The sequence below is a fragment of the Ahaetulla prasina genome, chromosome 4 (assembly GCF_028640845.1).
Source record: "Ahaetulla prasina isolate Xishuangbanna chromosome 4, ASM2864084v1, whole genome shotgun sequence".
NCBI classification, from domain to species: Eukaryota; Metazoa; Chordata; class Lepidosauria; order Squamata; family Colubridae; genus Ahaetulla; species Ahaetulla prasina.
This window is the reverse complement of record NC_080542.1, coordinates 5208001-5220181: the sequence shown is the minus strand read 5'-3', so window position 1 is coordinate 5220181 and position 12181 is coordinate 5208001. Positions and strand designations below refer to the sequence as shown.

General features: G+C 52.2%; 1 protein-coding gene across 4 annotated transcripts in view; it reads right to left on the bottom strand.

Annotated features, from left to right (window-relative positions):
* Positions 1-12181, bottom strand: part of ZFHX2 (zinc finger homeobox 2) — a 42541-nt gene that overhangs the window by 13606 nt on the left and 16754 nt on the right. For 2 of the 4 annotated variants that reach the window (XM_058181802.1, XM_058181804.1), the window contains exons 2-5: positions 6877-9326; positions 5639-6108; positions 3874-4105; positions 1789-1854 (exon numbers count right to left, since the gene is read on the bottom strand). In XM_058181802.1, the coding sequence (XP_058037785.1) occupies positions 1789-1854; positions 3874-4105; positions 5639-6108; positions 6877-9271 (3163 nt within the window). In that variant the 5' untranslated portion in view covers positions 9272-9326. Of the gene's footprint in view, positions 1-1788; positions 1855-3873; positions 4106-5638; positions 6109-6876; positions 11842-12181 lie in introns of those variants that run through there. The other 2 variants (XM_058181803.1, XM_058181805.1) reach the window with 2 other exon arrangements.

Here is a 12181-nt window from a genome sequence, read left to right as displayed (position 1 = left end):
AAGGGAGGGCAGAGGGAAGGAAAGATAGAAGGAAGGAAGGAAGGAAGGAAGGAAGGAGAAATGGATGGATGGAAGGAAGGAATGAGAAAAACAGAGATGGCAGAGGGAAGGAAAGATAGAAGGGGAAGGAAGGAAGGAGAAAAATAGAGGGAGGGCAAGGGGAAGGAAAGATAGAAGAGGAAGGAAGGAAGGAAGGAAAGATAGAAGAGGAAGGAAAGAAGGAAGGAAGGAGAGATGGATGGAAGGAAGGAAGGAAGGAGAGAGAAAAACAGGGAGGGCAGAGGGAAGGAAAGAAGAGGAAGGAAAGAAAGAAGGAAAGAAAGAAAGAAGGAAGGAAGGAGAGATGGATGGATGGAAGGAAGGAATGAGAAAAACAGATGGAAGGAAAGATAGAAGGGGAAGGAAGGAAGGAGAAAAATAGAGGGTGGGCAAGGGGAAGGAAAGATAGAAGAGGAAGGAAGGAAGGAAAGATAGAAGGGGAAGGAAAGAAGGAAGGAAGAGAAGAAAGAAGAGGAAGGAAAGAAGGAAGAAAGGAGAGATGGATGGAAGGAGGAAGGAAGGAAGGAGAGAGAAAAGCAGGGAGGGCAGAGGGAAGGAAAGATAGAAGAGGAAGGAAGGAAAGAAGGAAGGAAGGAGAGATGGATGGATGGAAGGAAGGAATGAGAAAAACAGATGGCAGAGGGAAGGAAAGATAGAAGGGGAAGGAAGGAAGAAGAAGAAAAATAGAGGGAGGGCAGAGGGAAGGAATGATAGAAGAGGAAGGAAGGAAAGGAAGAAGGAAGGAAGGAGAAAATAGACGGAGGGCAGAGGGAAGGAAAGAGAAGAGGAAAGAAGGAAGGAAAGATAGAAGAGGAAGGAAGGATGGAAGGAATAGGGAGGAGGGGGAAGAAGGGGAGGGAGGGAGGGAGGGAGGAAGGAAAAAAGAACAAAGGGAAGGGAGTGGGAGGGAAGGAAGGAAGGAAAAAAGAACAAAGGGAAGGGAGTGGGAGGGAAGGAAGGAAGGAAAAGAAAGAAAGGGAGGGGGGAAAGGAAGAAAGGGAAAAGGGAGGGATAGAAGGGAAAAGAGAAAGAAGGGAAGGAAGGGAAAGAGAAAGAATGGAAGGAAGAAAGAAAGAAAAATAAAGAAAGCCACTGAGTGTGCAATTTGCTTGAAGCTAGAAGGATGGGTGCTGAGGAGCGATTGGGGCATGTAATTCATTCATTCCTCCCCCTCTCTCTTTCACACACACACACACACACACACACAGCTAGTCCTCGACTTATGACCACAACTGAGCCCGAAAGTTCTCTCGCTAAGCGAGACCCTCGTCAGGTGAATTTTGCCCCATTCTGCAGCCTTTCTTGCCGCCGTCGTGAAGTTCGTCACATGGTCGTTAAGTGAAACCAGCTTTCCCATTGACTTTGCTGGTCGGAAGGTCGCAAAAGGGGATCACTTAACTCCCCGGGACGCCTCAACTATCCTAAGTACCAGTCTGCTGCCAAGCGTCCGAATTTGGATCACGTGCGACGGTCGTTAAGTGTGTGAAAACGGGACGTACGTCACCGTTGTGCCTTTGAATGGTCCCTAAACGAGCCGTTGCAAGTCGAGGATTCTTTTCACAATTGCGCGACTCCTTTAATCAAGGGCGGTGATTCGCTGAAGGACCGCGGCAAGAAAGGTCGTACGGTGGGGCAAAAATAACCAAAGGTGTCTCCCTTAGTGACGGAAAATTTGGGCTCCTTTGTGGTCGTAAGTTGAGGACTATTTGCATGGGGCGCGTGGCTGGCGTAACCCACGAAGTTACTCACCCGCGATCCGTGTTTTGTTCTGCTTTTCTTTTTCAGGTGTTAAACTATCCGGAAGAGGTTCCTTCCCTGGAAATGGCGAGAACAAGACGGGAAGAAAGATAAATCGAAAAGGAGGAGTCCTCGCCTTACAACAACAGTTCATTTAGCGACCCTTCGAAGTTAACAACGGCACTGAAAAAAAAAGGGACTTACGACCAACTTTCACACCTACAACCGTTGCAGCGTCCCCAAGTTTCTCGTGATTGACATTCGGTTGCTTAACAAGTGACTCACGTTTCTGACGGCCGCGGGGTCCCGGGGTTGCGCAGTCCCCTTTTTGCGACCTTCCAACGAGCAAAGTCAAGGGGGAAAAGCTGGATTCACTTAACAACCGGGCGACTAACAACCACCGCAATGGTTCGCTTAATAACCGTCTTCCTCTCAACAACCAGATTGCTAATTTAACAGCCGGGATCCATTTCACAAATCGGCAAGGAAAGCCATACAACGGGGCAAACGTCGCTTAACCGATGTCTCGTTTAGCGACATAAATGCTGGGCTCCGTTGCGGTCGTACATCGAGGACCGCCTGCGGCCAGCGGTCTTCCAATGTGCTGGGAGTACCATTCGCCTGAATCTTCCTAGCAAAGCAAGATAGGAGTTGTCACCTGCGTTTTGCGCCCACTGTCCTACGTTGACAAACCAAGTTCCCCTTTTATGTAAACTAAGATGTTGCACGTCCTGTCTTTCATCCAAGGGCCCGGAAGACCGGACACTCAAAAGGATGCCAAAAAAGAGGAGGAAGAAGAAAAGAAAAGAGAGAGAGAGAAAGAGAGAGAAAATGGGAATTCCACCCTACAGGCTATGAAAAACCTGAATGACGCACTTTATCCAGACCTTTATCCTCGTCAGCGACTAATTAAACTCTCAACCCGAGCGGGATCGTTAATATTGAACGGGGCTGGCCTCCCTGGCCGATAGACACGGCCTCGCTACCATCAGCAACTCAATTAGCGCGGCTCGATACGCCCGCCACGACGCAAAGACCCCCATTTCTCACTGACAAGGAGCGAGAATCAGCGAGTCCCCCCTCGCCCGCACATACAGCGCGTTGGGGCCAGAATTTCCCGCGTCCCTAAACCCTCCCGGGGTCGTCCCACCCTCGTTTCCATCGTGGCTGTCACCCGGATTGTGCCGCCATTCTCTCCGTCCGTCCATCCCTCAAGCTCTTCTCCAAAAAAGGTGAAAAGGCCTGGCAGGTGGATCCGCCCTCGGTCGTGTGCCATCGCCCCGCTTTCAATCATGCGTTGCCCCGTTGGCATCCCTTCCCCTCTATTTTATTTATTTATTTTTTTAAACTCCCATCCTGGTGATCCCTATTGACTTCCCGTGCCAGGTAAAGGATGTAAGGTCAGACGGATTGCAACCCATCAATCTGGGAAGGCGGCCAATTGCCACCACCACCGCTTGGATAGGGTTCCCCGGTGTGGGAGGAGTGGGGAAGGGAGGTGGGCGAGTGGATGGGGAGGCAGCCTTGGCTGGGGGAGGGAGAAATATATATCTTTCCTTCCACACCACCATCCCCTCCTCCCATTCCAACTTCTCCCCGGCTGTGGTCCGTATCTCGGTCTCATTTCTCTTCTCCTTCATTCTTCCTGCAGGTTGCTAGGCAACCTCCCCCAGTATCTGTCATAATCCATTATGAAGCTGCTTGTGTGTGTGTGTGTGTGTGTGTGTGCAACGAGAGAAGGAGGAGGAGGCTGGTGGGGGCTGGCAGAGAGGAGGAAGAACGGGAACATAGGATGGCTCTGCACTCCATCGTCCGTGGAGTAAAACATTCAGCAGGCTTAAGAAATTACAGCGTTTGCTATCCCCTGAGGGTGGGGGCGTCACAATTCCCACCCACTCCTCCCAGCATTGAGAACACGTCCCCTTCTGCAGAGCTCTTCGTGGTGTGGTTGTGGGTCCTTTCCCGCTGCCCCCCACCCCATCAATCTCCCTTTTAAAAAAAATATCAACATTTCACTCCCGTTGGGACCCAACACTCGCCTCAACGGTCCCGCGGTGCCACCCCACCCTCGAGCCGAGCGGCACAGCGGTTGGTTACCTGCGGTGTTGGCGGGCGCAAAGCAGACGTATCGTTCGAGGCCCAAAGTGCCTTCGCCGTTCTGGAGTAGCTGGAGGCGCCACTGGCCATGAGCCTCGCGGTGGTGGGGCGAGCGGAGGTGCTGGATCATGGCCAGGCGGTTGGGCGAATCGACGTGACACAGGAGGCAGCGGAACTGCGCGGGTTCGGAGGCGGACAGGGGTGCCGAGGTGGTCTCCATTTCCAGAAGCAACTAGGGATGAAATAAGAAAGGGGGAAATCAGGTTCGAAGAAGAGGGAGAGGACACCCCCTGTGTCTTCCAGGTCAACAATCCTAGTGGGACCACCGATCAGTGGTCATTGGGTCCCCTTGTGTGGCTACTGGTCTCTTCCCCCTTGCCTTTCTCCGTACCCCCTTGGTACTTAAACCTACCCTCCAGTGATGGAGCACCCACAACTTCTTGAGGCAAGCTGTTCCACTGGTTAATTGTTCTCACTGTCAGGAAATGTCTCCTGGATTGTATCCCTCTTTAAGAATCTTTATTTTTTTCCCAAGGACCCATAAAAGGCAGGACAAGAAGCAATGGGTGGGAACTCATCAAGGGGAACCTGGAATTAAGGAGAAACTTCCTAACAATGAAGGACAATTAACCAGAGGAACGACTTGCCACCAGAAGTTGCGGGATCTCCAAAAACGAACCCCCGGCATTATCTGGAATGGAGCAGGGCAGTGTTGGTGAATCTTTTCGGCACCAAGTGATGAAACGGGAGCGTGCGCACACAAGCATAAAAAAACCAAAAGAGCAGCTCCCCAGCACGCATGCGCAGGAGCACCAGACACTGGAAGAGTAGTTCCCCGGCACTGTGCGCGCCGGGAAGCTGACCTTCCGGTTTCCAACGTGCGCGTGTGCGCTGATCACCTGGTCTTCCAGTATCTGGCAAGGAACGGCTGGCTGGTGCACATGCGCACGTCGGAAACCAGGAGCTCAGCTTTCTGGCGTACGCATGCACGGTAGGGAGCTCCTCTTCCAGTTTTATGCGCTCCCGTGCATACGAAGACCAGCTGAACCAGGAAGATCAACAGGCGACGGCTGGCATGTCCCGAGAGATAGCTCTGCGTGCCACTTCTGAGACACATGCCATAGGTCCGCCATCACGGGAAAAGGGTCTCCTGCTTGAACATGGGGTTGGATTAGAAGACCTCCAAGGTCCCTTCCAACTCTGTTATTCTGTTATCGTCCGCCCATTACTTCCTTGTCCTACATTCAAGTGATTTGGAGAATAGCTTGACTCCCTCTTCTTTGGGGCAGCCCCTCAAATACTGGAATATTGTTGTCGTGTCACCCCAAAGTCCTTTTTTTCAATCAAACTAGACATGCCCAGTTCCTGCGACCGTTCATATGTTTTAGCCTCCAGTCCCCTCATCATCTTTGTTGCTCTTCTCGGCATTTTTTCTGGGGTTCAACCTAATCGACGTCCTTCAGGGACATCTGCTGCTGCTCCACCTTTCAGGAACACTGGTACAGGCAGTCCTCGACTTACGACTGCTTGTTTAGTGACCGTTTGAAGTTACGACAAGCAATGGGGAAGCCGGATTCACTTAACAGTGTTACGAATTGAACAACTGCAGCTGTGAATGTAGGAAGAAACACCCGGCAAAGCTCAGCCTATGCCTCACTTAGCAACATAAATTTGAGACTCCACCGTGGCCGTAAGTCGAGGACTACCTGTACTGAATATTATTCTCAGTTCTGCTTTTCTTTGCCTCCTCCCACCAATTTGGTACCTTATAACCTTGCAATGCTTCCTGGTGGCCGGTGCCGGCAACGTGAAGCTGGATTTTTTCCTTGCTGTTGGTCTCGTATTCACACAGGTTGCAATGAAGATGTAGGGGCGGTCCTAGGGGCAGCTCCACCCCCAGGTGTGCGGCCAAGCTGCCCCCTTCCCGCAGATGAGCGGCCAGCTGGTATTTCAAGGCGTGCTTGTCGGTCTTCAGGTGAAGCTGGAAGTTGGCTTTCAGTTGGGTGCCGTAAGCGCAGAGCCGACAACGGTGCAGGTCGCCGGAGATTTCTTTCCATTCCAACTCCGGGAGGGAGCGCGGGGTAGAGGCATGCCGGAGGAGGCTATCCAAGCTGTCGGTGCTGAAGACTTGGCACACCAGACAGCTGAACAACCTCTGGGGGGCCAGCAGGTCGGGTCCAAATGGGGCTGGTGGCGAGGAGGGGGGAGCGGGTTCAGGAGAGAGAGAGGCAGGGGCTGCGGAGATGAGAAACAAAGTCCGCGCGTGAATTTCGCGTATCACCGCGGGAACTTTCAGAACTGTGGACCTCAACTCCCAGAATTCCCCAGCCAGCCTAACCCTTCCCGTTCGCTCCTCTTTTGCCAATCATTTTCAACGTCTGGCTTTACACCCGAGTCGACCCTGCTTTCTGAGTTGTCTTCTGGCAGCTCTGCGCATGCACACACTGGGAACAGGCTCCAGCTGTTCCTCTGCCTCACTGCTGTCTAGCTCCCTCTCTGCCTCCGAGCTTTCCCCAGTCCCCAGGAGTGGCCCAACCTCCTCCCCAACCTCCTCACTGTCCGACTCTGCTGGTCAGCAGCGGGCCACAACAGCTATGAAAGAATGAGAATGCAATACCGCAGACTAACTCTGTCCATTGTCAGCCGTTCGATCCTGACCGGCTCGAGGTCGACTCAGCCTTCCTTCCTTCCGAGGTCAGATTGTTGGGGGCCAATCCTCAACTCTTGAGGGTTGTGTATAGGAGGGGTATTGCTAAACTAACTAAGGAATTGAGGTCGGTTCCACAACATGGAAAAGGAACTTGGGGTTTAAAGACACAACGATGCACAAATATGATAACCATGGATGTAAGAGAGACAAATCAAGATGCCAGGGGAGATCTTGGAGAAATGGTGGACCGTGGATGGATGAAACACAACAGGACAGGGAATAAAGTCAAGCTTGGGGTCCTTGTAGGCATGACCTAGAGGTCCATATGGACACCAAGAATGGAAAGTCCTTACCTGCCCCCAAGGTGGCCATCTTCCGCCCTGCCGCGCTCAGATGTTGGAAGCCTCCGTTGAGCAAGAGTTGAGGTTGTTCCATGGGCTTGTCTGCCCGCAGAGGTGGGTTGCTCCCTGCGTGGACCTGGTGGGGATGTGAGTGGTGGCCGTGGCCTAGAGCCTGTGCCCCATAGAATGAGAAGAGCTCGGGCTGAGCCTTGCCTCCTGGAGGGGTCTGAGGTTGTCCCAGAAGTCCCGGCAAAGTCAATGGCAGCCCTTGATGGAGCAACAGCATGTTCTGCATGTGCTTCTCAGACGTCATGTGGATCCGTAAGTTACGGGAGATGTTGGTCTCGTAATTGCACACTTTGCATTGCCAGGATGACTTGCCCTTCGATTCCTTCTCCTCGGGGGAAGACGGGGAAGGCACCACCGGAGGAGCCACCGGCGGCCCACTGCCTCCCGTGGCTTGGTAGCCCTGTAGATTGGCCAGGTGTTTATCGGACTGCATGTGGATACTCAGGTTGCCCTTAGTAGTGGTGGAGTAATTGCAGGCCTCACAGCGATAGGGTTTGTAACCGCAGTTGTAGCTCTCGCCGCGAGCCAGGCGCGGGTGGGGGCCGCCTGTGCTACAGTAGGCGCAGTGGCTGTTGTTCTCTGGATGTTTCTCCTTCATGTGGACGTCCAGGGTCTGCTGGTACTTATAATGCCAGTTGCATTTGGGGCATTTGAGCGTCTTGCAGGAGTTGCGCGAGTGCAGCAGCGACATATGGCCCGACAAAGTCAATCCAGAGTACGCCATCGCCGTAAAATCTTCCCCGAAGCTAAGCGAGGGTCCTCCTCCGCCATTGTGGCTGTTGCTCCCGAGTCCGTTGTTGACCTCAAACCCGGCTGTCATCACTTCGTTGGCCAACCCTACACTGCTCAGGCTGTCCACCAAGTCAGTGGCGCTGATGTCGCGCGCCGGCTCGACACCCGTCTGGTTCATATCATCGGGAACACTGTCAGCTTTGGGAACGGACTCGGGCCTGCTGATTTCGGCCGCTAGGTCCACACAAGGGACCTCATGCATCAGTCTTTCCTTCAGGATCTTGTTGGTGGTCCTCTCCTTGTTGACATCTTCCTGGGGTAGTCCCATGTGGTCAGAATTTGGGGGTTTGGTCAGTGGTGTCTCTGAGAGAGGGGTGTTAGCAGCCAAGGGTGTGCTTGATGTATCCAATGAACTTTGGTCTGGAAGCAGTTCCTTCTCTTTCTTCTTTTCATCCACTTCTGCCACCTCTTCCTCCTCCTCCTCCTCCTCCTCCTCCTTCTCCTCTTCTGGTTTCTTTTCCATGGAGTCATTTGCCCAGTGCGTGCCGCCGACCCTTGAATCTTTGGTATCTGATGGCTCGCATCGTCTTTCTGGGCTTCTCTTCTCGTTCTCGTTTTCCTCCTCTTCCTCCTCCTCCTCTTTTACATTCACCCATCTGCTACACATTCTGGCATTGAGGTCTGCCTCGGTGGTGGGGTTATTTGGTTCTAGGAAGCCCAGGTCGGTGCCCTGGAACACAGCCGAAGCCCCTCCATCCAAGGCCTGGCGTTTCTTGTTGCTGAGCTGGATGCCGTGCACAGTAAGGGCATGAGATGCCAAAGTGCGGCCCTGGGTGAACGAGAGGCGGCACATCAGGCAAAGCCACACAGGACCCACGGGCATCACCTTTTCTCGGCCACAGGTGGTGTCCTCATTCTCCACGGGGGCGGTGGGGGCATCTTTGGATTTGGCGGCAGCGTTTTTGGCAGGCGTACTTTGAGCTGGGGCCCCGGCCAGTCGGTAACTGTAGAAGGCGCCTTGAGGGGTCACCTCGCCTGGCGCTGAGGTATTCTGGGACATTTGGTCAACAGACATAAAGCCTTGGTTAGGACCTCCACTGTCCTGGATGTGGAGAATGGACACTTGAGGAGTGGCGGTGATGGGGGAGCCCTTTGGTAAGAGAACGTGGCCGCTAGCGAGGAGGTACGCTGAACCGTCGGCGGCAAAGAAGAGCCGGGCCTCGCGCCCATCATCCTCGTCTCTTTGTTCTTCTGGCTGGACCCCATCTTCGGCCAGCGGCGGGCCTAGAGGGAAAGTGGGCAGATTTGGCAAGGACGAGCTGGGGTCCGCTTGGAGCTGTGGGGTAGACGAGATGGCGGCGGGGAACTTGGCCAAGCCGAGCGCGGCGGCTTGGGCGCTGGCACAGGGTCTCATGACGTCATCAGGACGGGGCGAGGGGGAAGAGGAAGGGTCCCAGAAGGGGGGTTCTTTGGTGGGTGGCAAGGCAGGAGAGCCCTGAGCAGGCCAAACAGTAGCCCGGTCATCATGTCCGTCTGCCGGGGGAACAGCAGCGGAGGAGTGGGAGGAGGAAGAGGAGGAGGAGGAGGAGTTAGAGGGAGCATCCATGGCGGTGCAGGCGGGAGGAGCACGGAGGGATCATCTCAGCACAGGAGCCGAGACCCTGCAGGAAAAACAAAGAGAAGACAAAACACGTGTGAATCCCACCTTACCACGAGTGGGCAAACTGGTCCCACTAATACACACACAGCGTTCTGGCTGACGTGGTTTGCAATCTGTCCACAGATTGCAGGAATGTGAGGAAAGATTATAGACAATCCTTGGACTTACAACCATTCGTTTCATGACCATCCAAGGTTACAACGGCACTGAAAACAGGGACAGAGGGGCCGTTTTTCACACTTACGACCGTTGCAGCATTTCCACACACACACCCCCCAAGGTCACATGATCAAAAATTCAGGCGCTTGGCAACCGACTTCTATTTACGACGGTCGCCGTGATCCCTTCTCACAAGCAAAGTCAACGGGGAAGCCAGATTCGCTTAACAACCGCGGCAATTTGTAAAATTAGACACAGCTCACGTCCCAACTCTGTATCTTAACAATGGTCTTTCTGGTAGCAGTTGCGGTCGTACGTCGAGGACGATGGGGAAAAGCTGTTCCTCATGGAAATTTTTGATTTGCAATGCAAATTTAACCACCCGTTGTCAACTGATAAGATGGGGTTAGTCCCACTGTTGTACAGGTGCGAGTGCCACACAATATATTTTCTGATCGTCCCTCAGGTAAATTCAGACCTGTGTATTTTCTCCCACACGCACGATTCCTTAGCTCTACAGGTAGTCCTCGACTTACGGCAGTTCGCTTAGTGACCGTTCGAAGTTACGACGGCAGTTTAAAATGTGACTTGTGACCGTTTTTCCATCTTACGACCGTGGTAACCTCCCCATAGTCACATGTTTCGAATTCAGACGCGTGGCAACTGACTGACCCTTACGACGGTCGCAGCGTCCCGGAGTTGCACGGATCCCCATTTGCGACCTTCAGACAAGCCAAGTCAAGGGGGAAGCCGGATTCACTCAACGACCGTGTGACTCACTTAACAACGGCAGTGGTTCGCTTAACAACGGTGGCAAGGTTGTAAAATAAGACACAGCTCACAACACGACTGCCTTGCTTAGCGATGGATTTTCCAGTACAGGCAGTCCTCGACTTACAACAGTTCATTTAGTGACAGTTCAAAATTATAGAGGCAGTGAAAAGGGACTTACGACCGTTTTCCACACTTACGGCCGTTGCTACATCTCCTTGGTCACGTGATCAAAATTCAAATGCTTAACAACAGACTCATTTTTATGACGGACGCAGCATCCTGGGGTCTTGTGATTACTATCTTATCAACTGCAATGATTTACTTAACAACTTTGGTAACAAAGGTCGTAAACCAGGGAAAACTCTCTTAATAACTGTCTCACAGAGCGACAGAAATTTGGGACTCAATTGTGGCTGTCGATAGAGAGCTACCTTTAATTTACTGCTTTTTATAAAGTTATAAAATTAATATGGAGCAGAATTCGGTTCGGCCCTCCATGACAGTCCCAGTTTCTCCTGGGACGGGTTAGTAACCCGGTCGTTAAGTGAATCTCACTTCTTCGTTGACTTTGCTTGTCAGAAGGTCGCAGAAGGGGAACACACGATCCCGGGCCACGGCGACCGTCATAAATCTGAACTAGTTGCCAAACGTCCAAGTGCAAGGGTTGTTAAGCGTGAAAAACGGTCGTCATTTCCTTTCTCCAGTGCCGTCGTAACTTCAAACAGCCACTAAACGAACCGTAAGTCAAGGATTGCCTGCAGAGCTAAAATTCTTTCCATTTTTAACCTTAAAAGATTACCGTCCAAAAACAAAAACCAACCCCAAAACGACACAGCAGCAAAAAACCAGTCTCCCTCAGCGTTGCGGCCTCCATTTTGACTTTTTCGACCTAACCGGCGTACAACTGATTACTCTGCGGGGTTTTTTTCCCCCCTCGTCGTACTTCGCTTTCAGAGGCGAATTTTTAGATGACGGTGAAAGGGGCGGCGCGTCATTTTGAAAATTGGGGTGGGGGGGTCCTTTTTCCTGCCTCGGTTTCCCTGTTCGCCCGATAATGCAAGTTGTATTCAAAAGCGATTCCCGTCGCTACGGCTGATTGTTTCCCCTGTCACTAAGCGGCTCGCCGGCTGGTGATTGCTAAAATTGCTCTTAATCGAACTGTCCATCAGCGGACACCTGCGCGTCCCCCTCACCTAAAAAGCAATATAATCCAGCCATTCGGCGTCGTATTTTTCTATTTTCTTGTAAGATTTTGAGGTTGTTTTTCTCATACAACAACATCCTGAGGTGAATTATTCCCAAGGTCTAGACCGGGAAACCTCGGCCGCAAAAAGAATTCAGATTAAAATCAAATTCTCTGAATTCCTGCACGATCTTTTTCAGAGGTGCGTAGTCCTCGACGTACGACCCCGATGGAGTCCGAAATGTCTGTTGTTTTAAAGGGAGGCATGCATTTCGCCTCAATTTTACGACCTTTTTTGTCACGGTCGGGAAGCGGATGGCTGCAGGGGATAAGTTCGTAACCGGGTGGTTAAGCGAATCGGGGATTTTGCCGGTCCAAAGGTCGTAAAAAAGGGGACCACGGGACTTTGGGGTCACAGCAACGGTCATAAGTATGAGGCGGTTTGCCAAAGTATCTGAATTTTGATTGCGCGATCATGGGGAAGCGGCCAAGGCCGTGTGAAAAAAGGGGCTTAAGTCACGTGTCTCAGTGCCGTCGTAACTTTGAACGGTCCCTAAATGAACTGCTGTAGTCCTCGATTTACAACGACTCGTTTAGTGACCGTCCAAAGTTACACCAGCAGTGAGAAAAAATGAGATTTAGGACAGAGTTACCCACACGACAACCGTTACCATGGAATCTCCATGGTAACGTGATCCAAATTCGGACGCTTGGCAACCGACTCGCATTTAACGTGATCA